This window comes from Festucalex cinctus, chromosome 8 (assembly GCF_051991245.1).
Source record: "Festucalex cinctus isolate MCC-2025b chromosome 8, RoL_Fcin_1.0, whole genome shotgun sequence".
NCBI lineage: Eukaryota > Metazoa > Chordata > Actinopteri > Syngnathiformes > Syngnathidae > Festucalex > Festucalex cinctus.
Window position 1 is genome coordinate 7912472 of NC_135418.1, and position 24819 is coordinate 7937290.

The 24819-nt window shown below is 40.7% G+C and overlaps 1 protein-coding gene across 4 annotated transcripts; it reads left to right on the plus strand.

Moving 5' to 3' along the window:
- The first annotated feature begins 508 nt into the window (after positions 1-508).
- Positions 509-23264, plus strand: cep15 (centrosomal protein 15). Of its 4 annotated transcripts, none has more exons than XM_077529700.1 (4): positions 509-665; positions 14571-14694; positions 20467-20535; positions 22707-23264. In XM_077529700.1, exons 1-4 carry the CDS (start codon positions 661-663, stop codon positions 22878-22880), a joined length of 372 nt encoding a protein of 123 aa, XP_077385826.1. In that variant the 5' UTR covers positions 509-660; the 3' UTR covers positions 22881-23264. The 4 variants fall into 4 exon arrangements, with proteins under 4 accessions (XP_077385826.1, XP_077385824.1, XP_077385827.1 ...); XM_077529698.1 differs by lacking the exon at positions 509-665 and adding an exon at positions 9608-9730; XM_077529701.1 differs by lacking the exon at positions 509-665 and adding an exon at positions 14059-14265.
- Positions 23265-24819: the final 1555 nt, after the last annotated feature.

The following is a 24819-nucleotide window of genomic DNA, read 5'->3' on the forward strand; positions in this document are numbered from 1 at the left end:
ACGTCATCTATATAGCGTCCCCGCCATACTATTTTATCAAGGAACCTATTGCAATCAGAAAAAAACAAATCTTTCTTCTCAAAAGCCCAAATATAAATTAGCGTAATTGGGTGCAAAGCAAACTCCCATTGCTGTGCCTTTCTGTTGTTTGTACATTTGATTAAGAAACAGGAAAACATTATTGTATCAAGTACACTTTGTTAGTTCCACGATAAATCCAGCAGGTGGCATTTGTTCAGAAGATCTTCTTTCTAAATAATGTGCAAGGGCTGTTAGTCCCTTCTCATGTGCAATATTGGTATAGAGAGAGTCAAAATCCATAGTGACCAAATATCCAGAGTCAATGTTCTTTATTTCCTTCAATTTATTCAAAACCTGTTTGCTGTCCTGAATAAAAGATGGTAGATACCAAACTTTTAATGTGAAAGTCAATGTATTTTGACAAAGGTTCAGTCAGAGACTCGTTACCACTGATTATAGGTCTGCCAGGTGGACTGTGTAGGTTCTTATGAACCTTAGGGAGCATGTAGAATACCGGAAAACGTGGATTTTTGCAAAAGAGGAAATCATATTCATGCGGTGTTATCCAGTCTTCATTTTTGGCATGTGTTAAGAGTTCAATAAGGTCAAATTGAAGTTGTGGTAGAGGATTAGACTGTAATGAGGTATAGTACTAACGGTTCATCAGCTGTCTCATTGCTTCCTTGATGTATTGGTCTCTCACCCAGACAACTACAGCTCCTCCCTTATCTGCATGTTTGATAACAATTTCCTCATTTGTAGACAGCTCTTCCAGCACCTTTTTCTCTTCCAAAGATAGATTATAAGTGACTCTTCTCATTGATGTAGAGTTTGTCCACTTCATATGTCACTTTTTTATAAAAGGTATTGAGGGTGGGATTGCTGATATTGGGCACGAATGTGGATTTAGGCTTAAAAGTTCTTGTTGTACTAGATTGGACTAGAGATCGACCGATAATCGGTCGGGCCGATAATCGGGGCCGATATTTGACATATTGGTACATATCGGTATCGGTCTGTTTTATTAATCTGACGGCCGATATGAGCGATCCATTTAAAACTCCGTCTTTTCGCTTCGAATGCAGCCCAGAGCGTCTCTGTCTGTTATGGAGTCCAACTCCAGCAATGTAACGCCCATAGCAGCATTTGATTGGTTAGCCGTGCAAGAGCCAGAACCAATCAGTAGTGTATGCCTGTATCACAGTAGCCGGTCACACACGCACCCACGTACACAACGCGACAGACACATGCTTCGAAGGTAAGTTAAAAGAGAAGAGACTCCGCCGATCGTTTCACCATGATAAGCTAAACACATTGAATTATGTTGTGTATTAAATGCACATCGCGAGATGCTGTGACTATCGCGTGACCGGTAGCGAGACTGGGAAAATCTAACATGGCGGCGCTCTGCTGCTAAAATAGAATTAGCTTTATATTTCTAATTAAACCCGAATTTAATGATTAGATAAATTCGATTTTTTTCTTTTCTAAGAAAGATCGGAAATATTATCCAGTGTGGACGACCTCGAACGTTTTATTGACGATCATTTTTATAGCTGCGCGATGGATGAGCCGGCGGCCAGTCGGGATAATCCTTCGAAAAAAAAAAGGAAAAATGACTCGTCAACAGACACGGACGATTTAGCAACCGCCGACGTATCGGTGAGTATGCTGGATTCCATAAATAAAAAACTTGACGTCCTCTGTCTTATCCGCGAGGACGTCAAAGAATTAAAGGCAAGTTTGGAATTCGTTAGCCAACAGGTAAGCGATCTCCAATGCGATAACTCCGAGCTACGCTCCTCTCTCGTCGCTGTCACAGCCGAGTTGGAGACGATTAAAAAGGAAAATAAAATGCTAAAGGAAACGGTCTTAGATGTTCAATCCCGTAGTATGCGGGAAAATCTAATATTCTCAGGTATATCCGAAAATTCTCCAGATAATCCAGAGGGTGAGATAAAAAAATTCATGACATCATCGCTAAAGATCCCACAGGAGACGGTAAATAATATCTCTTTTCACCGTGTACACCGGCTCGGAGCTCGTAAGGGCAATAAGCCCCGTCCTATTATTGCTAAGTTCGAACATTTTAAACATAAAGAATTGGTAAAAAGTAAAGGACGGGAGCTCAAAGGGACATCTTTCGGGATGAATGATCAATTCCCAAGAGAGATAAACGAGCGGCGAAAAGTACTGTTTCCTATCATGAAACAAAATAGACAGGAGGGTAAACGGACTTCGATGGTCGTTGATAAATTATATATCGACGGCCAGCTATTCCGAAACCCAACCTCGACCCCTTGGCTGTTCTAACTGACAATTGGTAGAGCCGAGCATTGTGTGATTATTTGACGTAGGTATATGTATATGTATGTGTATGTATATGTGTATATATGTATATATATGTATATGTATATGTATGTATATGTATGGATAATGGGTTACGAAATAGAATATGAATTTATATTATGCATAGGCTATAAAGTAATAATAATAATAATAATAATAATATAGAAATATATTCTTAAAAAAATAAATTAATAATAATAATAATAATCTCGCTTAGGTCACCATTTACTGGTGTATTGTTATGTTGAATCCCCCACAGATTTCCTTCACACTCACTTCCCCCCACGTTTCTTCACTATTATACTTATCTACTTGCTATCTCTCTCTTTATATAAATTATATAAATTGCCTAATTACTCTTTTGCTATCCTACAATATGTTAATATTAATAAGCAGCTTATATAGATGTATACATAAGACTGAGTCTATATTGCTTGTATGCAGAAATTAGCTCTGGTCTCCTGGAATGTGTGTGGCGCTCGCTCCCAGGCAAAAAGAATAAAAATTTTAGACCATCTCTCAAAATTTAAGGCAGATATTTGTCTCCTACAAGAAACCCACTTACAAAAATCAGAAGAAAAATTATTTATAGATAAAAATTTTAGTCAAGTTTACTCTGCCTCCTATAATAGTAGACAAAGAGGTGTCTCTATACTTATACATAAGAATTTATTCTTTACTCTAAATAATATAGTAACAGATTTAGAGGGCCGATATATTATTATCCAGGTAACTATATTTAATAAAGTATATACAATTGGTAATTTATATGCCCCAAATAATGATGACCCTGATTTTTTCCATGAATTTTTCTCTCGGTTACTCGATTTAGCAACAAATTCTACTATTATTATTGGAGGTGATTTTAACACGGTCTTGAACCCGTTAATAGATCGTTCTAATAATACGATATATACAAGGCGATTACGATCCGCTAAAGTAATAGATGAGTATATGGAGGATTTTGGCCTCAGCGATGGCTGGAGACTTCAAAACCCAACTAAGAAGGAATTTACTTTCTTCTCTGCTGTGCACCGATCATTCTCAAGAATTGATTTTTTCCTTACAAATAATTCTATTGTTGATAAAACTGCTATAAAAATACATTCTATAATTATAAGTGATCATGCACCAGTCTCCCTCACTCTACAAATTGACTCTACCTTTAAACCTCCCCCGATATGGCGTTTTAACATCTCATTACTGAAAGACGTAGAGTTTGATAAAATTATTAGAAGGGAGTGGGCAGATTTTTTGGAAATAAATGACTCTCCAAATATATCTCCATCTCTTCTCTGGGAAGCAGGGAAAGCGGTAATTAGAGGGAAAATTATATCATATTCAACTTATAAAAAGAAACAGGATCAAAAATTAGAAAAATACCTGGAAGATAAAATTAAACAACTAACGGATGAATATGTATTAAACCCAAATAATCAAATATGGATAGAACTACAGAATATAAAAATACAGTTAGATAACATGTTATCTAAAAAGACAGAGTTTATAATACAACAGTTGAGATATAATAATTTTGAACATAATAATAAATCAGGTAAATTCCTGGCAAATCAACTTCAACGGAATCGGGAAAAATCTCTTATAACGGCTATTAAAGATATAAATGGTGAATGCACACAATCACCAGAAGAAATTAACCATATTTTTTATAACTATTATCGAAATCTATACACAGAAATTAATAGACCTAACCCTGAATATATTGAGGAATTCCTAAACAGCTTAAATATACCTCAGTTATCTATTGAACATAAAGATATTCTCGATACCCCGCTTACTATAGATGAGTTGTATCGTGCTTTAGACAGTATGCCTAATGGCAGAGCACCTGGTCCAGACGGCTTTCCGGCTATATTTTTTAAACATTTCTGGTTAATGTTTGCTCCATTATTTCTAAGAGTAGTAACTGAAATTAAAAGTAAAGGTGATATACGTCAAGATATGAATATAGCAGCAATTAAACTTTTATTAAAGCCAGAAAAAGACCCTACCCTCCCGTCAAGTTACCGACCGATATCACTAATTAATACCGATATTAAAATTATCGCTAAGGCCTTGGCATCTCGATTAGAGACGGTAATCTCGACAATTATTCATAGTGATCAAACAGGTTTTATTAAAGGTCGTCATTCTACTAATAATATTAGGAGACTCTTTAACTTGATTAGTATGTCACAGCGGCATGATAAAAAGGCAGTTGTTATTTCGCTGGATGCAGAAAAAGCATTCGATAAAGTTAACTGGTCCTTCCTCTTTGCTGTCTTAAATAAATTCGGCTTCGGGGAGTCATTCATTCAATGGGTCTCAATATTATATGATTCTCCTAAAGCTACAGTTACTACTAATGGGATTACATCACAGAGTTTTACTTTACAAAGGGGAACAAGACAAGGGTGCCCAATTTCTCCTTTATTATTTGCTATATTTATTGAGCCGCTTGCATTAGCTATACGTCAGGATAGACGGATCCAAGGAATCCACTCCGGGACAATAGAACATAAAATTAATCTATATGCCGATGATATATTACTCTATTTAGAAGAACCTGCTATTTCGCTAGGGGAAGCATTTAAATTAATAACTAAATTCTCTCACTTATCAGATTACTCTATTAACTGGACAAAATCAACATTATTACCTATTACAGAAAATTCATGGAATCCTACAAGTCAGGATCCACACTACTCCTTTCCTACAGGTAATTTAAAATACTTAGGTGTTAAAATTTCACCTAAGTTAACTGAATTAACTTCTTTAAATTTTTCACCATTATTGGATAGTATCCGTAGTGACCTGGAACGCTGGAATAATCTTCCGATCTCTTTAATAGGACGGATAGCTACTATAAAAATGAAAGTTTTACCAAAGATTAATTATTTATTTTCAATGATTCCATTTAAACCTACGTCTAACTGGTTCCAATCGCTGGACTCTGCTATCATAAAATTCTATTGGAATAAAAAAAAAGCCAAAATTAGTCTATCTACTCTTCAGGAAAGTAAATCTAAAGGAGGTTTAGAGGCACCAAACTTTATGTACTATTATCTAGCTAATCAACTACAATATCTTGTGCTATGGACACAACCCAACAGAGATACTAACTGTTGGTTGGAATTGGAGCAGAAGGATTGTAATAATCTTAGACTGTCAGATTTACTCTTTATTACAAAATCAATAAGACGACATAATTGTTTTAAAAACCCAATGATAGCCGCCACCCTGACTGCCTGGTGGAAGGCATTAGAAATTACAAACTCCCAATTGGCGCCCTGTGGGCTCTCTCCCATTTGGCATAACCCCGACTTTCAACTTAATAATCAGTCGTTCCATTTAAGCCTATGGGAGCAGAAAGGAATTACACACCTTCATCATCTTTTCTCAGATAATAAGTTTATATCATATACAAACTTGGTCCAGAAATATGAAATAAAAAAGGGAAATTTCTTACATTATCTGCAAGTTAAAAATATGGTTAAGAAACAAATCCCAACACTTCAAGATACGCTCCAACTGCCTGTCTTAGCTAAAGATATTATAAAGCTTTCTCCAACAACAATAAAGAAAATATCAAAAATATATAAGTTATTTTTATACACAAATAAAACGTATTTACCGACTTTAAAATGGGAAAAAGACTTGTCTATAGTTCCGGAACCAGACTTTTGGACCCAAATCTGTGAAAATGTATTTAAAATGACCAAACAGACAAATTTGCAACTTATCCAATATAAGATACTTCATAGAACATATATTACACAATATATGATGAAAAAAATGGGACTCTCTGACTCCGACATTTGTCTCCAGTGCTCACAAAACACTGCCGATACTTATCTTCATGCTTTATGGTCATGTACTCCAGTGCTGCATTTCTGGACTAAAATCTTGGAAAAGCTCGCTGATATATTAAACTGTAGGCTTCCTTTATCTCCAAGACTGTGTTTACTAGGTGACTTAACAATAACTGAGCGACCATGTAAACAATCTCAATCTATATTTATAGCCCTTACTATTGCTAAAAAAATAATCCTTGTCAATTGGAAAAATAAACAATCTCTAAATATCGACCACTGGTTAAACTTACTAATAAATTATATCTCAATGGAAAAAATCTCTGCCTTAAATAAAAATCAAGTATCAAGATTTAAACAAATATGGTCTATGTACATAGAATATTTTAATCTCAATTTGGCAACTTAATCCTGCCAAGATTCTGCCTGTTAACGAGAGCCACCACATCGTTACAACTTCTGTTTTCGCTGCTCCTGTATTTGGTATTTTGTATCTGATTGTTTTTATTTTTATATAGTCAGGAACCTAGTTGCTGCTAGTGGGCTCGAGCATACCACACTATACGACACTATACTCAATAACTCCTTAAGATCTATTTCTAGTGGGCACTAAGCATCAACACTTGGTGTTACTGCATGCTAATTAGTCAATTTTCTTGACGCCGTCCCCTGTGGTCGGGCGGGGGTGGTTCTGCCCCCCCCCCCCCCCCCCCCCCGTTGTCTGCTCGGTGGCGGTTGCGTCTTGGCCGCTCCCTGGGCCCCCTGTGGGGTGCGGTGTTGGGGTGCTTCCCCTGGTGCCCGGGGCGGTGCCGTCCCGGCGCGGTCCGCTGCTCCGTGCCCGGCGGCGCGGTTCGGGGTGGGTGGGCCTCCGGTGTGCCCCGTGGTTCCCTCTCCCCTCCCCCTTCCTCCCCCCCGTCGCCTCTCCCTCCTCGCCTCCTCCCGCCCATCCTCCTCTGCCTCCCGGTCCCTTTTCCCTTGTCGCCCTCCCTCCTCCTCTCCCCCCCCGCCTCCTGCCCTGCAGCCGCCCTTTCGCCTTCTTGTCGTCTTCTCCCCGCTTCCCCCGCCCCCCCCCCCCCCTTCCCTGTCTGCCCTGCGGCCCCTCCCCCTCCCTCTCCCTGGGCCTGGGGCTCCCTCCCCGGCCCGGGCGTCGGGCTCCGGGGGCCGGGCGAGGGTTTGGGGCCTGCCCCGCTCCGGTATAACTCCTGGTGCCCCGGGCGGGCCCCGGTGGCTGGTGGGCTGTCCGGTAGCCCTGCTGCGCTGGCTGTCCGCCCATTGTGGTGCCGGGTGGATGAGGTGGGGGGCGGCGGGGGGTGGGGGTGCTGGGGGGCGGGCGTGCCACCTACACCCGCCGGGTTGGGTGAGGCCCCGCTGGTCGCTCCTCTTACTCACTTCACTAGCTTGCACTATACACTTTGTAAATATACACATAGGGCACACAACACATTTCTTGGTGGGGTGGGGAAGGGTGGAAACACCGTCTTCACCCTTCAACTCCCCTCCAATTTTAATGCACCTCACGTCCAAGGGGAGGGGTGAGTTGGGGCGGGGAGCCATCAGAGGGGATGGACTGCAGTGCCTGGCAGCGCTGTGGTCCCCCCCATTTGTGTCCCTGCCCCACCACTTTGTCCCTCCATTCCCTTTTTTAATGCACCACACATATACATATTCATTTTTTGGGGGGGGATACGGGTGTGTCGGAGTAGGGGAAATTTTTTCCCTCTGCTCCGACTCACCTGCTCCCAATTTTAATGCACCACACGCACACACTTGTATATACACTGGGTGGGGCCACATTCACGGTGTAAGGGTAGAGCTCGCCAGTCGGCGAGCTGGCGGACTCAGTAACAGGGTTAGGTGTCACTTGTACTCTGGCGTGACGACCGGGGCCTCTCCCCACCGGGCTCGGTGTTCTGGTGTCCCGCCTTCTCCCCTGGTGCTTCCTCCTCTGCTTCCCCCCTCCCGCCGCGGTGCAAATCTCGCGCGGCTGGAGGTGGGGTGGGCACATCTTCCCTCTCTGCGCTGCTGCCCGGTGCCGGTTTCCGGGGGGGGGGTGGGGGGTTCTCGCGGGGGGCCGGGTTCGCGGGGGGGGGTGGCGGCCGTCGGGGGGGGGCGGCTTGTTTGGGGGGGGGGTGGAGGTATGGGTGGGTGGGGGGTTGGGTGCTGGGGGTCGGGGTGTGTTCGGGGGTTTGGGGGTCGGGGGTGGTGGGGCCTGGGTCGTGGTGGATGGCGGGTTTGGGTGGGGTGCGGGGGGGTCGTGGGGGGATGGGGGCTGGGGACCGGTGGGGCGCTGTGGGGGCCCGCTGGGCCTCGTTCTGCGGCCTTGGGCTCGGGGGTGTGGGCCGGGGCTGGGGCGGGGGTGTTCCGGGTATCTGGGTCGGCTCGCTGACCGGTGTCCGCTCGGGTGGCTTGGGGGTGGCCTTGGTGCTGCCGCGGCCTGGGGATTCCGGGGGGGGTGGGGGGGGGGGGGGGTGCTCGCTTTGCTGGACCGCGGTTGACGGCTTCTCTCTTTGGTGGTGGTCCTTATGCATGCCAGATCCGTCGCACCAGCATCTACTGAAACTCAACAGAAGTACCCTCTCCCTCCCACAGCCCCTTGAATCAGTTGGTGCTGGTGTCTGTGGTTCTCACTTTTCTTTATCTATCCTTCCCTCCTTCCTCTCTTTAGTTTTTCCTCTGGTCACTTGAGATCTTAATTTATTAGAAGTATGAGGTTTCTGGGGTTGGCATAAGACTCCGGTTTTGTAACCACGCAGGAGGGGTCTTGTTGGTGCTGGACTTCACTTTGATGGATTGGATGTACTGGCTTCTATTGATCTCACTCCGCCTTATCGATCCTTCCCTCCTTCCTCTCTTTAGTTTTTCCTCTGGGCTCTTGAGATCTCGCTAAATTTGCTGGAATTTAGAGGCTTCCGGGGTTGGCGTAAGACTTTGATTTTGTAATCATGGGGAAGGCAGGAAGTGTTTGGTCGGTGCTGGATGTCACTTTGATTTACCTTTCTTTTCTCTTTATTTCTTTTTTTTCTGACCTTTTCTCTGGTCTCCTGACCATTTAAATCTCACGACTCTGGCAAGATTCTGAAGTACCTGGTTAAGGCGAAGGGTAATGGGATATTTATAAGGTTTTAGGTGAATGAATGAGTATAAATTTATACGTATTTGCACGCACGCACGCAAACGCACGCAAACGCACACACGCAAACGCACGCACGCACGCAAACGCACGCACGCAAACGCACGCACACATACACACACACAAAAAAAAAAAAAAAAAAAAAAAAAAAAAAAAAAAAAAAAAAAAAAAAAAAAAAAAAAAAAAGACTGTAATGAGGTATAGTACTAACGGTTCATCAGCTGTCTCATTGCTTCCTTGATGTATTGGTCTCTCACCCAGACAACTACAGCTCCTCCCTTATCTGCATGTTTGATAACAATTTCCTCATTTGTAGACAGCTCTTCCAGCACCTTTTTCTCTTCCAAAGATAGATTATAAGTGACTCTTCTCATTGATGTAGAGTTTGTCCACTTCATATGTCACTTTTTTATAAAAGGTATTGAGGGTGGGATTGCTGATATTGGGCACGAATGTGGATTTAGGCTTAAAAGTTCTTGTTGTACTAGATTGGACTAGAGATCGACCGATAATCGGTCGGGCCGATAATCGGGGCCGATATTTGACATATTGGTACATATCGGTATCGGTCTGTTTTATTAATCTGACGGCCGATATGAGCGATCCATTTAAAACTCCGTCTTTTCGCTTCGAATGCAGCCCAGAGCGTCTCTGTCTGTTATGGAGTCCAACTCCAGCAATGTAACGCCCATAGCAGCATTTGATTGGTTAGCCGTGCAAGAGCCAGAACCAATCAGTAGTGTATGCCTGTATCACAGTAGCCGGTCACACACGCACCCACGTACACAACGCGACAGACACATGCTTCGAAGGTAAGTTAAAAGAGAAGAGACTCCGCCGATCGTTTCACCATGATAAGCTAAACACATTGAATTATGTTGTGTATTAAATGCACTATATGAATGGAGCTGCATTGCCTTGCATTGAATCCCCGCTAGCTAACAGTGGTGTGTTCAGCTTAGCATGTAGGCTAACACCCAGTAGCTAATTCGCTACTTGAACTACTCGGGGAGGGAATCACACACATTTTCACTTAATTAAGTAAATAATGTTTGTTAGAAAGGTTCCAAATATTAACAGTTGTCATTATTATATTGTCTAGTTCCATGTTAAGAGTAGAGTAACGTCATTATATTTACCTCTCGTGACGCACACATTGCATTCTGGGTCACGTCCATTACTTGTTGCATAGCGGTTATTATGCAGTGAGATGCCACAATGACACTAAATAGCGTTTAGTTACTTTATATTGTGTTTATTTGTCGCACTGGTTTGCCATTGTGTGCCTTAAGCTTCGACGTCGATTTGATTGACAGCTCGTTGTGCACCTCGTTAAAGTCCGCTCCGTAACAAATTAAGTGTCTCAAACACCGTTTAACTACACGAACGTGTCCTCTTCCGTATGTTTGGCATTAGTAGAGAAGTGCACTAAAGTATAGTGTGCTTATTTGCTCGTTTTGTCTCTCTTTTCACGTCATGTCTGCCGTCATTTGGGACATTATCCTCTCAATGGATGCCACTAATATGTAACATCTACGGCCGTACACGGCTGCAATTAATGTTCAGTGATGTAATTTCGTTACGTGCATCATACTTTGAATAATGAGCTCATGTTTGGTGTGTTGTATAACTTTCTCGTGTGTTAGTAACTATTCATGTGGACAGCTAAGATAGTGCTTGTTAATGTGAATTAGCAATGTTGCAGCCCAGTTATTACTTAGACAAGTACATCTGTGCCATTAAGTGATACAGTACAGTACAGTAGTGAGAGAATAGTGTGCCCATATACACACACGTGTCTATAAGTGTAAAACACATTAAACAGCAGAAACTGGCAGCGGTCCACCGCAACAATGTCTGTTTAACCAAGTTATTCTTACTATTATTATAACCAAGTTATTTTACTCAACCCTTTTTCTGCGTTGATTGGGGCATCCTAAGTGGCAGTAAACTACATGATGAAGTGTCTTTTGACAGTTCTCTTGTAGAGAGGAGTAGCATGATATTGCTGTTCTCGATTTAAGATCCTCAGCTTATCAAAACTGTCTATATGGTAACAATAACAATAATCATAATAAGGTCTACAAGAACTGTATGGTGTTCAGGGATGAATAGTTTTTCTCATGGAATTTTTTTATTTTTTTTTGCTGTAGTAATAAGTAATGCCACAGCTGATGCACATTTTGAATGACAGGGTTCCTCCTATTACTTCAAAATATAAAAATATAACATTTATAGAATAAAACTACAAGTATCCCAAATGCTATAAAAGGTAATGTCACATTGGCCCCCACATTTAACTCCCCCCGCCACCAACGTCTTATTGCAGATAGAAGGATGTAAAATGAAAAGTGTAGTGTGAGAATCCATTGTAAAGAACGGTTAGGGTTTGCATTATTCAAAAATTTGGTGCCAACATTTTAACTTTTACTGCAAATGAATATCGGCTTCAAATATCGGTTAACTGCCTCCTTGACTACCGATAATCGGAATCGGTATCGGCCCTGAAAAAAGCATATCGGTCGATCTCTAGATTGGACTCCTAGTTGGGGGGCTTTTTTGATTTGTATGGTGCCACAATTTCAGCTGTAATCTAAGATGAAATTTATATAAATCCACCTTTGTCTGAAATTCATTGGCCCTAGTTGTTGGAGAAAATGTAAGTCCTTAAAAGCCTATGGTATAGAACATATTCCTCTGAGTCCATAAAAGGAGGTGATAGATTAAAAAGACTCCTGCAGAGAGAATCTTTTTGGATCTACACTTTAAGAGCTACTGAGTATCCTAGTCTAAATGGCGAACTTGACTTCACTCCTTTTCTCTAAAAATCCTTTTTTTTCTAAAAATCTCTTTTGAAAAAGACATTGTAAATAATATCTTGTGTAATGTGTTGTTTTTTTTATATTGCTTATTGTTGCTTGCTGATTAGATCATTTGTACCAATTGATTGTGTGCCCTGCCCATTGTGATCATGTGACTAACCCCTATATAAGCTAGAGGTAAGATGGAACCTAAAAAATCCAGCCCGACCCGACCCAGGCCCGCGGGCATTAAAGCCCGACCCAGCCCGAGCCCGACCAATTAACTTGATTTGCAGGCCCGAGCCCGAAGCAAACCCGAAATTTCAATTTATCAGGCATATAATCAGACTGTCGTCAGGAAAAACGCTGTCTCCAGGACGGCCATGCCGAAAGCTGGGTGAAGTCAAACGATTCAGGAGAGTTGCTTCAGTCTTGACTGCAGGGCGAAAGAGCAACTTCTGTGCACGCGAGGCAACAACGGCAGAACTCCCTCAAGGCATATTAGACTGTCGTAAAGTGTGGCTACTGCTGTAGACAAGGGGTGATACTCATTCCAAAGACCGCTAACACCTCCTACTGGCGATCCGTAGAATAACAGTTTTAAATGACACCACAATGCGCACTCGCTTAATTTTGCGGAGAAATACTGCAGCCCACTAGGCTTTAAATAGAATAATGTACCTTACAGCGCCGCCTTCTGTTTTATCCAAATTATTTATTTACAAGTATTCCTTAGTTTAGTATCCCACTTATCGTTTTAGTATTCGTTTTTATAAACATATATCTATTTAAAAAAATAAAAAATAAAAAGTCAGCGAGAGAGAAGCTCGGGGCCGACCCGACCCGACCGTAATGGTTGACATTTTAGGCCCGACGGTCGGGTCGGGCTCGGGCTAAAGATCTTACTCTATCTTGAGTAAATAAATATTGATTTAAAAAAAAAGAAAAGAAAAGTTGCTTAGAGCTCAGGCAACAATCAATCAGGGTTCGGCTCGCAAATCTCATATGACCAAACTCAGAAAACAAGTGAGCCGTGATTGGTTACCTTTACCTGAGCAATGAGCAAATGTGATGTCATTTTCACTCGACAGCAAGTGGCAAAATAGAAAAAAAAAAAAAAAAAAAAAAAAACGGGTGGATTTCGCTGTTTAATTCATATTCCACAAACAGTGTTGGGCAAGTTACTTCAAAAATGTAATTAGTTATAGTTACAAATTACTTCTTTTAAAAAGTAATTGCGTTAGTAACTCCCTTACTGCTTTCTGAAAGTAATTAGTTATTCAGCTAAGTAATTATGTTTTTGTTTTTTGTTTTTTAAATAATGTTCTATCTCTAGTGTAAAGAATGTTTGTAATAATGAAGAATAAAAATAATATATTTTAGAACATCTATCTATTGGAACTCCAAAGATTGCAACTTGCCACATGCATAGAAGTAAAAATGTATATTTAAAAAATAAATAAATAAATACATATTGAGCATAAATAACATTCACACACTTTACTGTAATGCAAAACTATGAAACCCAAATGTAAACTTAAATGTAAAAAGAAGAAGGCTAAGAAGAAGACTAAACTACACTCGTCTAAGAAGTTAGCAAAACTCTTTCGGCATCCTCCCTGTGTTGGAATTTTAGCCAGAAGAGCTCTAAATGACTCGGACTCCACATTGGACAGGGGGAGCATGTTTTCAACAACACACCTTGTGGTTTAAATGGTGAGTTCAGCCTTAATCACCAGCTGTTGCTGCTGAACAGCAATTTAAATCAGCGAGGAGTAGTGTCTGTACTTCCAGATATAAAACGCTACCTTTGCGTTCCCCAGGCTCTCTGTCGCCATCCGAGCTCTCTTGTGTTTTGATAGAAGTGCGTGCAGCATACATTAAGCTGGGGCCCCCGCCCACACAACTTGTTAGCCAATCATAGTACACAGTTGCATTTGCATCATAGCACTGCTAGAATAACACTTTTTGTTAGTAGGTTCGTTGGTACATTTTGTTTATGTCAAAAGAAACATGCATTTTACAAAGTCATATTACAGATTGAGACAGTACAGTCCTTCTGACTGGCGCTGCAGCTTCCTATTTTGTCACTTGGTGGCAATATTGCAACTCTGAGCACGTTCACCAACAAACATAGAGCAAAAGAAGAAGGGTATGTTTTGGTGCACAATTTACATCAATGCGACCAGTTTCACCCAAAATAAATGGAGGTATTTGAGAAACACGAAGAAATGTAAGTGCATTTGACTCAGTGATTTGTTTCTGATCGAGTAAATGGTGTCGTTTTCAACCGTGATTGTGCAGAGAGTCGCCGCAACGGAATTCACTGTTGCTCAAAGTCTCCTGGTTTACTCGAAAAACCTTTGCCAACAATGGACGCATTTTATATTCCTTGTATGAGTAAAGTTAAGTAATATGACGTTCTCCTTTCTGTCGTTTACTTTTCCGGGTCACCAGTTTAGCAAATAGGGCACAGCTGCTCGAGCAGATGAAAAACCGCAGAGAGACAATGAAGATTCAAAGTAAGGAGCAGTTCAACAAGTCTGAAGTCGCTCGTCAAAGGAACAACACCCTGCTACAGGTAAAACATGATCGGAAGTGTTATTAAGGGGTCGTGTTTGTGCTGCACCACTGATCTGTATGTATAACTACTGGACAGGTCGTAGCTCCGAAATTGCCGAGAGGCCAAGAGTTGAAGTTGCAAGGCGGCCATAATGCTCCTCCCAAGAAACGTTTCTCGACATACGATCCTATACATTTACAGTATCAAAATTGGAGAACATTTGAGACATACTGAGTAGAAACGGCATGATTTCTGATGTTTTTGTTAAACATAAAGAAGAGGAATTTAGACATGTTACAACTTGCCTTAAATAAATGTATAAATTATATGCTTAATGATGTTGACAGGAGGATACTTAATATTTATTTTTTTATTCAAGAATTATGTAATTCGACAAAAGCTGCTGTATATGTCTCATCTGTACGTATACCGTATAGTAGACTACGCCGATCTGATCGTGAATGGCTGATTTTTGGCATTTTATGAATGATTGGTGATCACCTGTAATGTCATAATTTTTACACAGCCTACACAATCCTGTTTAGTGTTTACCCTGTGCTGACATCTTACATGTTTGAATTCAAAACGTTATGTGTGTATTATTTATTTTAGCTATTTATGTATTTACTTCCTGCCGCTGAAAAACATGCTGGCAGTGTGGGAATTCTTTGTTCTGTCTGAGACGGATAAAAGTCGAGCTTTTCGCAAGCTGTGCAACACTGCAGTGTCTCGTGGGGGACAGTCTACAAAAGCCTTCAACACGACAAATTTAATTAGGCACCTGTGTAAGGAACACGAGGACGAGCATGCAGAGTTCAAGTAACACAGCTTGGAAAAATCCAAGCAAATGACTAAACCACGGGTGTCCAAACTTTTTAATTTGAGGGCCATATACAGAAAATCAGAAGGACGCAAGGGCCACATAATGTTATGAAGAGAAATTGTGTTTAGTCCTAAAAATTGTACAAGTAATTTATATGTGCTTTTGCATATTTAGAAAAATACTAGAGTATATAAACCATTTTATTGGCAATATGTCAGTAAGGTTATTATAGTTTTGGAATTTTTAATTTTAGTCAGTTTTTATTAGTTTTCAGGGTGGTTCTGTTAGTTTTCATTAGTTTTAGTTCTTTAATAAATGCTTAGTTTTAATTTAGTTGTAGTTAGTTTCAGTATGACTATTAGTTGTTGTATTTTTTTTTTAATGTGTATTACTTGTGCGCAATATTTAAAAAACACCATGGGAGCAACGTCATCTTTTGGTGCTTTTCTATTGGCTGCTGCAAGATGATGTCACTTCTGTGTGACATACTTTAAAATGTCATTATTCCGGTTGATAGCAAAATAAATCTACTAAAATTGCACCAAAGACTAAAATGACATTTTTCCTATAATTATAGTTTAGTGAGTTTTATAAACATAAAATGGATTTTCGTTTTTCGTGTTTTTAAAAAAAAAACACATTATTTTAGTTCGTTAACATTTTTTTCAATTTTAGTTTATTTCGTTAGTTTTAGTTAACTAAAATAACCTTTAATAGCACCTGTGTTTTTTGACACCCTCCCTTCTTACTTTGACGATCTCCAAACATTTTTGTTTTTATTTTATTTGAACTGAGTCAGATGCCATTTTTAGCAAGGCACTTGGCCACTAAAAAATGGACGGCGGGCCGCAAATGCCCCCCGGGCCGTAGTTTGAACACCATTGGACTAAACGGACGCTAAGGCAAACAACATTAGACAGCACCCGTCCTGATAGCCATGACAGTAACAAGGTTAAGTGTTGCCATACGGAAACTTGGGGAGTTCATCGTTTTCCCCCATTTAATATCGTGGAGAACCCCACATTTCAGCATTTGCTAGCATACTTTGATCCATGCTACGTCCTCCTCGGGCACGCATACTGTGGCGATACCTGTCTAAATGAGCTACGTCTATTGTCTATTCGCACGTAGATACGCTCAGTGTCAGGAATGTTTACTGAAGCATCGGTTCCTTATTTGCAGTATTTACTTGATGCTGTAAAGTAATTTAACTTTAATATTAATTTAATTACAGTGAGTTGTTGAAGCCATTATTTCTGTCTTGCGTTTTTGTTTGACCTGACTGAACATTCAACTTTATACCTGGCCAGTTCTTGAATGCCTTATAGAGGCCATTGATGTTTTGACCTGTGCATTTCTGTTAGTTGGGCATGGGAAAAAAGGTTTGAGAATATTTCTGTTGATACTCCAAGTATGATATACGCAGTAAACAAGTTGTTTAAATTTACATATTGTCTTATTTTATGATCGGATCGGAAAGATTTATTTATTTATTTATTTATATATTTTGAACTTGTTGATGGGTGATCGTGATTGGCCCCTAAAATCCTGATCGTGTAAAGTTAGTTTATACAGTAGTCTGCTCACAAGATGGAGGAACATGTGCTCTTGAGGGCTCTCTCCATCACATGGTGTTCCTTTAGGAATGCTAAAAGGCTTACCTTACTTTCTTTATACCTTTTTCGCATTGCTCGGCATAGAGCGAGTGGCCATTCTACATTACTACCATTGATCTGTATATATTGGATAGCTGATAGCCCGTTCATGCCCGTGCAAGACGTTGACGCCACAGGGCGGCTATCTCGCGAGCAGACTACCGTATAAATCCATAAAATAATTAATAATTCATAATAAATTAATAATAAAAAATATACAGATTAGACATATACAGCTGGTGGTCACTGTTTTTTAACAAGTGGGCATTATGTGCTGCTTTGAACACCCCCTTTTGTTTTTATCGCTCAGTTCCTTAGACCCCAATATTAGATTTGGGAGAGGCATCTTTTGTTGAATTACAGGTATAATTCTTTAATATAAAATATACAAGTTTCCTCCTGTAAACAATTAAGCATATGATTTCTAGATGTATTTCAAGCAAATTGTACAATGTCTGAAGTGCTCTTGTTTATGGTTCACAAATTTCCATCCATCCATTTTCTTGACCGCTTATTCCTCACTAGGGTCGCGGGGGGTTGCTGGCGCCTATCTCAGCTGACTCTGGGCAGTAGGCAGGGGACACCCTGGACTGGTTGCCAGCCAACCGCAGGGCAAGTTCACAAATTTAAAACATAAATCATGCTGTCTTCTCCGGGTACTCCGGTCTCCTCCCACATTCCAAAGACATGCATGGCAGGTTAATTGGGTGCTCCGAATTGTCCCTAGGTGTGAGTGTGGATGGTTGTTCCTCTCTGTGTGCCCTGCGATTGGCTGGCAACCAGTCCAGGGTGTCCCCCGCCTACTGCCCAGAGCCAGCTGAGATAGGCGCCAGCACCCCCCGCGACCCTTGTGAGGAATAAGCGGTCAAGAAAATGGATGGATGGATGGATGGATGGATAAATCATGCTGTTTCTTAGTAAGTACTGTCTCAAATGTTCTCCACTTTCAATACTGTAAATGTATAAGGGTCGTATGTCTAAAAATGTTTCTTGGGAGGAGTAATATTGCGGCCTCGTGGCTTCAAAAGTCTTGGCCCAGTAATCTATACAGATCAGTGGTCACTACGCACTGAATGTGTTGCGACGAAAACAACAATCGGCGGCGTACGGACAAATAAAGTTCTTACAAAATGTATTAAACTGGAAATTATTTTTGAAAAATGAATCTCATAGATACAGTATGTTAGTAACAAACACCCTAATAAATCATATGGAGCAAACTTGTCATTACAGTCGGAATTTCTTTTAAGGAAAGTTGACCAAGCGTCACTAAACTGCAAACTTCCAAAGATAAATTTCATAACTTACCAGCTTGCGATTTATCCACAGTACACTAATGGTGAATGACATTTTTATTAGGTATTATAAATGCCGCTGATTCCAAGACGAGACTGAGGCACTTAAAAAGTGGTCTCAAGACCAAGACCAATCTCGAGATCTACAACACTAATGTGGAGGTCTAGTACTTGGTAATAGGTTGCCTTACACATTTCTCTGCCGTATTTCTGCTACTTATACCAGAAGAAGAACCTTGCAAATGTAGTAATTGGTAGTAGGTTTGCGAAGCGTGGTCTCTTACGTGTGCTTCATAATGCGCTCACGTCAAATTTAGGTTGTTGCATTCTTATCAGTTCACCACTAGATGGCACTAAATTGTACACACTGTCACTTTCATCGAGGAAAATGTGGAAAGCATTTAGCACAGAGGTCTCCAAGTTGTGTCCTTGAGAGCCCCTATCCAGCCTGTTTTCCATGTCTCCGTCCTTCAGCACAGCTGAATCTAATGATCAGCAAGCTTTGCAGAAGCCTGATAACGATCCCGATCATGAATCAGGTGTGTTAGTGGACAGAAACATGGAAAACAGGCTGGATCCGCCCTCGAGGACCCAACTTGGAGACCCTTAGCAGCTAAATGATGTCATAGAAGCAGCAAGACAGAAAATAGAATGAATGGAGGATACAATGGCCATGATTGGAAAGTATCTGCTGAAATCCAGACCAGTGAGTGCATTAAGCAATTTCAGTAGGCTCTGTCCTCGACCGCATTAACTGCTGTCATGTCTTGTTACTGCACTGAGAGTGAACAGAGGCTGCCTGCTGCCAGATATGCAGTTGTGACAGAATCAAGATGATTTTTTATTTTTTAGTTCAACTGTTTAATCAGTTAACTTTTAGTACAAAATTGGCCAGAAATAATGAAATACAAAAACTTATATAGGAAATGGAAAATATTTTTTCATGTTTGTGTTTATTCGTTTAAAGGTACTGTCTGACGGTGGTATATGCAATATTTGCCGTGCTTCTGATTGGTGGACTGGTTTCAAGTTCGTTCCTGGTTGGCTGCTTTCCTCGCTTGCTCAAGCGCCAGTTTTGAATGTTGTTTACAAACGGCAACGGAAATCCGTCGGACAGTGCCTTGAGGGTCCATTTAATCAGTTCAGATCATAGTTGGTGATCTGTTGTCAGGTACAAAGGAGAATATCAACCTTCAACAACAGAATGTTGTTTATTGCAGTGCATTGCCAGTTCCATGATTATGAATATTGATTGCATGTTTTCCCACAACACTAACCTTCTGAATAACTCATTGACTCCCAGCAGCTATTTTCACTGAAGCAACCCCCTTTGCTCCCGGCTGTTTTACCAGATTTTGGATGGATTTTGCAAGGCCCACAGAATATTGTGTTCCATTGCTATCAAAACATGGAACCTACCAAAAGAAGGATTATAGTCTCTTCTTTCATCAGGAAAAAAAAAAAATATTTCTATGTTTCCATTTTGTCGCAATTAGCATTAGAATATAGCTAAGTTTCATCATGATTCGCAATCCTGGTGAAAACACTGGCAAAAAGAGCTTTGTTGCAACATGACCCTGGTTGATCTCTTATACTCTGCTGCCACCTGATGGGCGTTTTTGTAATAACTACCATTGCTTCAACCGTTTTCTGGCAGTAGAGAGGCTGCATCAAAGCCTTCTGTATGCTCTAGCAATAATAATAATAATAATAATAATAATAATAAAACGTCTAAATACGTCTTTGGGACACTTAAACATTTAAAATAGAGCATATGTTTTTTTGGGAGCCAATGAGTTAAGTAACAATACACTAGGAATTAGATTAATATGTCTTTCTAAATTAATTTTGGGGACAACCATCCATCCATTCTCGAAACCGCTTACTCCTCCAAAGGGTTGCAGGGGAGCTGGAGCCTATCCCAGCTGGCTCTCTGGGCAGTCGGCAGGGTACACCCTGAACTGGTCCTATTAGGGACAAGTTGTTCATAATTGTGCTGTCTTTTTTTTTTCTGTAGAATGTAAAGAAATTAGAGAATCGCCTCTGTGGAAGACCACTGCACCACCCGAATGTCTTTGCCCTTGAGGTAACAAAATGTTTTATCCTACTGACAAATGCAAATAGACGGTCATTTTTGTTACTTGTATTTTGGGACATACATATGCCCTTCCGACTAGAGGTAAGATGGAACCTAAAAAATCCAGCCCGACCCGACCCAGGCCCGCGGGCATTAAAGCCCGACCCAGCCCGAGCCCGACCAATTAACTTGATTTGCAGGCCCGAGCCCGACGCAAACCCGAAATTTCAATTTATCCCATAGTATTTTTGGCAGAAAAAAACGCAAGATTTTTTTTAAGGTTAAAATAATCTACATATTTTTATGATCATGATAAATACATTTGCACAACGAAATAACGCTGGAACACAGAATAAGAGGCCAGACAAAGAGAGTAAAAGAGATCTTGATGCGTGTCATGAATTCACGTATTCATGGAAGTTCAACAACTGGGCTTTTTTAACAGAAACGCGAGGCAACAACGGCAGAACTCCCTCAGGCATATCAGACTGTCATAAGGAAAAACGCTGTCTCCAGGACGGCCATGCCGAAGGCTGGGTGAAGTCAAACGATTCAGGAGAGTGAAACTTACCCCGGGTTTTCACCGGATGCGGTTGCGGTGCGGTTGCGGTGCGGTCCGGCGACGCAAGCAATTAGATTCCATTCATTCGAATGGTGCAGTTTACACCGCTTGCGGGTGCGTTGCGTGTCGACTGCGGAAGGCCTGCGGCGTGCCGCAAGCCTTCCGCAAGGATAGACCTATTTTCTATTTTTGCCGGACGCCGCAGCGGTAGGACCATGTACATTTTCGCCTAGGGTACCAAATCATGTAGGGCCGGCCCTGCCCTCAAGGCATATTAGACTGTCGTAAAGTGTGGCTACTGCTGTAAATCAGGGGTGATACTCATTCCAAAGACCGCTAATACCTCCTAGTGGCGATCCGTAGAATAACAGTTTTAAATGACACCACAATGCGCACTCGCTTAATTATGAGGAGAAATACTGCAGCCCACTAGGCTTTAAATAGAATAATGCACCTTACAGCGCTCCTTCTATTTTATTCAAATTATTTATTTACAAGTATTCCTTAGTTTAGTATCCCACGCATCATTTTAGTATTCATTTTTATAAACGTATATTTATTTAAAAAAAAAAAAAAGTCAGCGAGAGAGAAGCCCGGGCCCGACCCGACCCGAACGTAATGATTGACATTTTAGGCCTTTGGGTTGGGTCGGGCTCGGGCTAAAGATCTTACCTCTACTTCCGACCTGGACAATACATGGCGTATAATCATTGTGTACTTGCCGTATAATCATTGTGATCGTTCCTCCCAGCAACTATTTATGATAACCGCTGCACTGCTTCATTGAAATAAACTCATAATGGGTCTAGAGTATAAAAATGGGCTTTATAATTGATTAATCTAAATTATATTTTCATTGAATGCAAATATTTGACACAAAAATCTCCTAAGTGACAACTTGTTAATATATGTATATATTGTCGTCATTGTGAGTAGGAGTGTGATAAGGGGAAGAACCAAATGTTAAAAACTCGATAAAAGCGTTATTAGTAGTTTAGATACACAATGCTGACAGTACATAGGGAATAGGGCTGTGCACAAATCAGTGCTGATTCAAACTGCGATTCACATGGAAGTGGAAAAGCGATCACAAACATTTTCAGACCAGAACAAATATTTGGATATTGTTACTGTCAGGCTGAAATATAATGGCTAGCTAAATATGTATGATGTAGTTATGCGGTATGGCGAGCTACTTTTGAGCTCGATGGTGACTTGAGAAATATGAATGTGAGGCTTTGTAAAGCATGTTGGGCACTGTAGGAGGATGTAGATAAAGCACTATACTAGTACACTTCGTTTACCATTTTTAGCAAATTGGATTTTTCATTCGTAAAACTGTCATTTTTCGTAAAAGTGAAGTGAGTAAGATTTGAACTCTTTTGAAAGTCATTCGCTGCCATCAACACCAATAGTGAATTTTTGGTCCAAGTCCAACAGGGAAGAATATTAATATTAGCATCACATTAAAATGTCTGACCCATCAGTAAATGTTGAGCATCTTCTGCTTGGACATGGAGCAGTCAAAGTTTTGAGATCTGCTATTGGCATTTTGGCACGTCACTATCAGAGATAACGATAGGCTGCCACCCTAAGTTGTATTGTTTCTGTGTTTCAGGCACGCTATTGGGCATCTGTGGAAAAGTCTATTCCAATCTGGGAGCATTTCCTCCTGGGCAAAGAACCACATCCTACTGATTGCCCTGGACCACCGTCTAAGAGTTCTTACCAGAGACATGAAAGCGCAAAGGTCCATGGCCTGCCTCCTCGTCCAAAGTCCAGACCAGCCTAATAGTTGAACTTTGGCTTTCCTGCTTTCAAAGGGGAGATAACGTTGCCTAATGGCAGAAGGTTCCGCCTTTTGGAGATGCTCTCAGCCAAGGTGTTCACTAAAGCCCATATTCCCCCATTTGTGCACGCCTGAACTTGCACACTTTTCATCTCAGCTGATTCTCCTGGTCAGACTTCTGACACACCCCACCGCACATAAGCGGAGAATAAATGCGAAAACACCAAAGAGACGAGATTCACTGGTGACTGAGGCTGGCTTCAAATTGTGAAAAGTGCATCTTTCCTGAGACTTTTGGATGTTGGAAATCAGGCGTTCTCATGTTTTGTTATGTTTAATTGAAATTAAAAGATGAATTAAAAGATGACCTGGGTCCGGAGAAACAAGCGCACGGTTCCCACTAATTGCAACAACTACATCCACTGTCATGTCATAATAGTGTGTTGTACATTTAACCATTTGTTTCTCTGCTGATCCGTCAAAATATATCTATATGAAACCTGTTCACGGTGCAAAAAAGAAAAGGGAATTCTGATGTACAGCACATAGCCATAGCCACTTTTAATTGATAGGCTTTCAAACATTCATTCAGTCACTGAGCATGCAAAGTATTATTGCATTACTTTTATTACATTTATATCTTCTTAATAACAATGATAATAAAAAAATAAAAAAATAAAGAACATGTTCTCCTTCAAAGTCTAAGACTGGCAAACTGTAGATTGACTGCATGTACAATGTTTCCTCGGTTTACTTTCTGCAGTCTCACTTTTTTTTTTTTTTTGGTGCAATTTTGTGTGCATTTTTACAGTAATGTAGCTATTTCAGAAAATTAATGTAGGTTTAAAAATTGAGAATGTTCAAACGAGAGAAGTGTGAGGAAATGTAAATGCCTCCATGAGAAAAGTGTATAAACTAGTGAGTTGTTTTAGAGCCCTAAAACATTTATGATAAATGTAAAACATAAAGCTAACTACTTCGGATTTCATTTATTGCGAGTATTTTAATTTTTAAGAGAAAAAGTGCTAATGGAACTTTTGTGGCCATAAATATGTAATTGTTGTGGAAGACAATTTCCGGTGTAGTGCACAGAGACCAACAATGCTGCAGGCTAAGAATAAAAGGAGAGGGAGATTTATTGATATCAAATAAGGACATCATTTAAAATTAAATGCCTGTTATTGTCGATTGGATGGATGCAGCGTCAATTCCTGTGATCTTGTGGTTTCGCAGGTGCAGATACAGCTCAAGCAGCGCGCTCGGTCTGAATTGGAAGTGAATTGTTGTTTGTTCATACTGTATGAACACATAAGCAGACAAATAGCAGAAAAGAAAATTTAAAATAAAAAAGAAACATAAAATCAGTTAATAACAATTTGCATAACAATCCGAGTCTGTGTCAGTGTGAAATGGGCGTCAGAAAGGAACTAGTTGCGCCCCTGGTAGGAGGTATGTACTGGCAGCCAGGGTATTAATTTTTTATTTTATTTTATTTTATTTGCTCTTTTGTTCCCACAGTTTAGCATGTCAATAAGAAACGAAGAACACTCAAATATAATGATATGTTTGATTTATTTAAAAACTGGGTTAGTGTGGCGTTTGAAACAGGCGAGAAACTCCATGCCATTTTGATTTTGTGGAAATGAGAGCAGGTTCGGTGTTTTTATAAACAGGCAACGAGGAAACCAGCGGCTTCACCAATGCAAAACTGCCACCTTCAGGCCAGAAAATGAAGTGAAGTCATGTTGGAAAGGATACTGTTTAAAAGCTCTCTCTCTCTCTCTCTCTCTCTCTCTCTCTCTCTCTCTCTCTCTCTCTCTCTCTCTCTCGCTCTCTCTCTCTCTCTCTCTGTACTAAAATTTTCATAAAGTGAATAGAAGAAGAAATACAAGGTGATTCTTTGAGTATTTCATCCATCCATCCATCCATTTTCTTGACCGCT

Excerpts from the sequence above, each read along its gene's own strand:
- cep15 (XM_077529697.1), top strand. The coding sequence starts at position 14,318 with ATGGAGGTATTTGAGAAACACGAAGAAAT. Across the intron at positions 14,347-14,570 it reads TTTGAGAAACACGAAGAAAT|TTTAGCAAATAGGGCACAGC; the intron begins GTAAGTGCATTT and ends CCGGGTCACCAG. Across the intron at positions 14,695-20,466 it reads GGAACAACACCCTGCTACAG|AATGTAAAGAAATTAGAGAA; the intron begins GTAAAACATGAT and ends TTTTTTCTGTAG.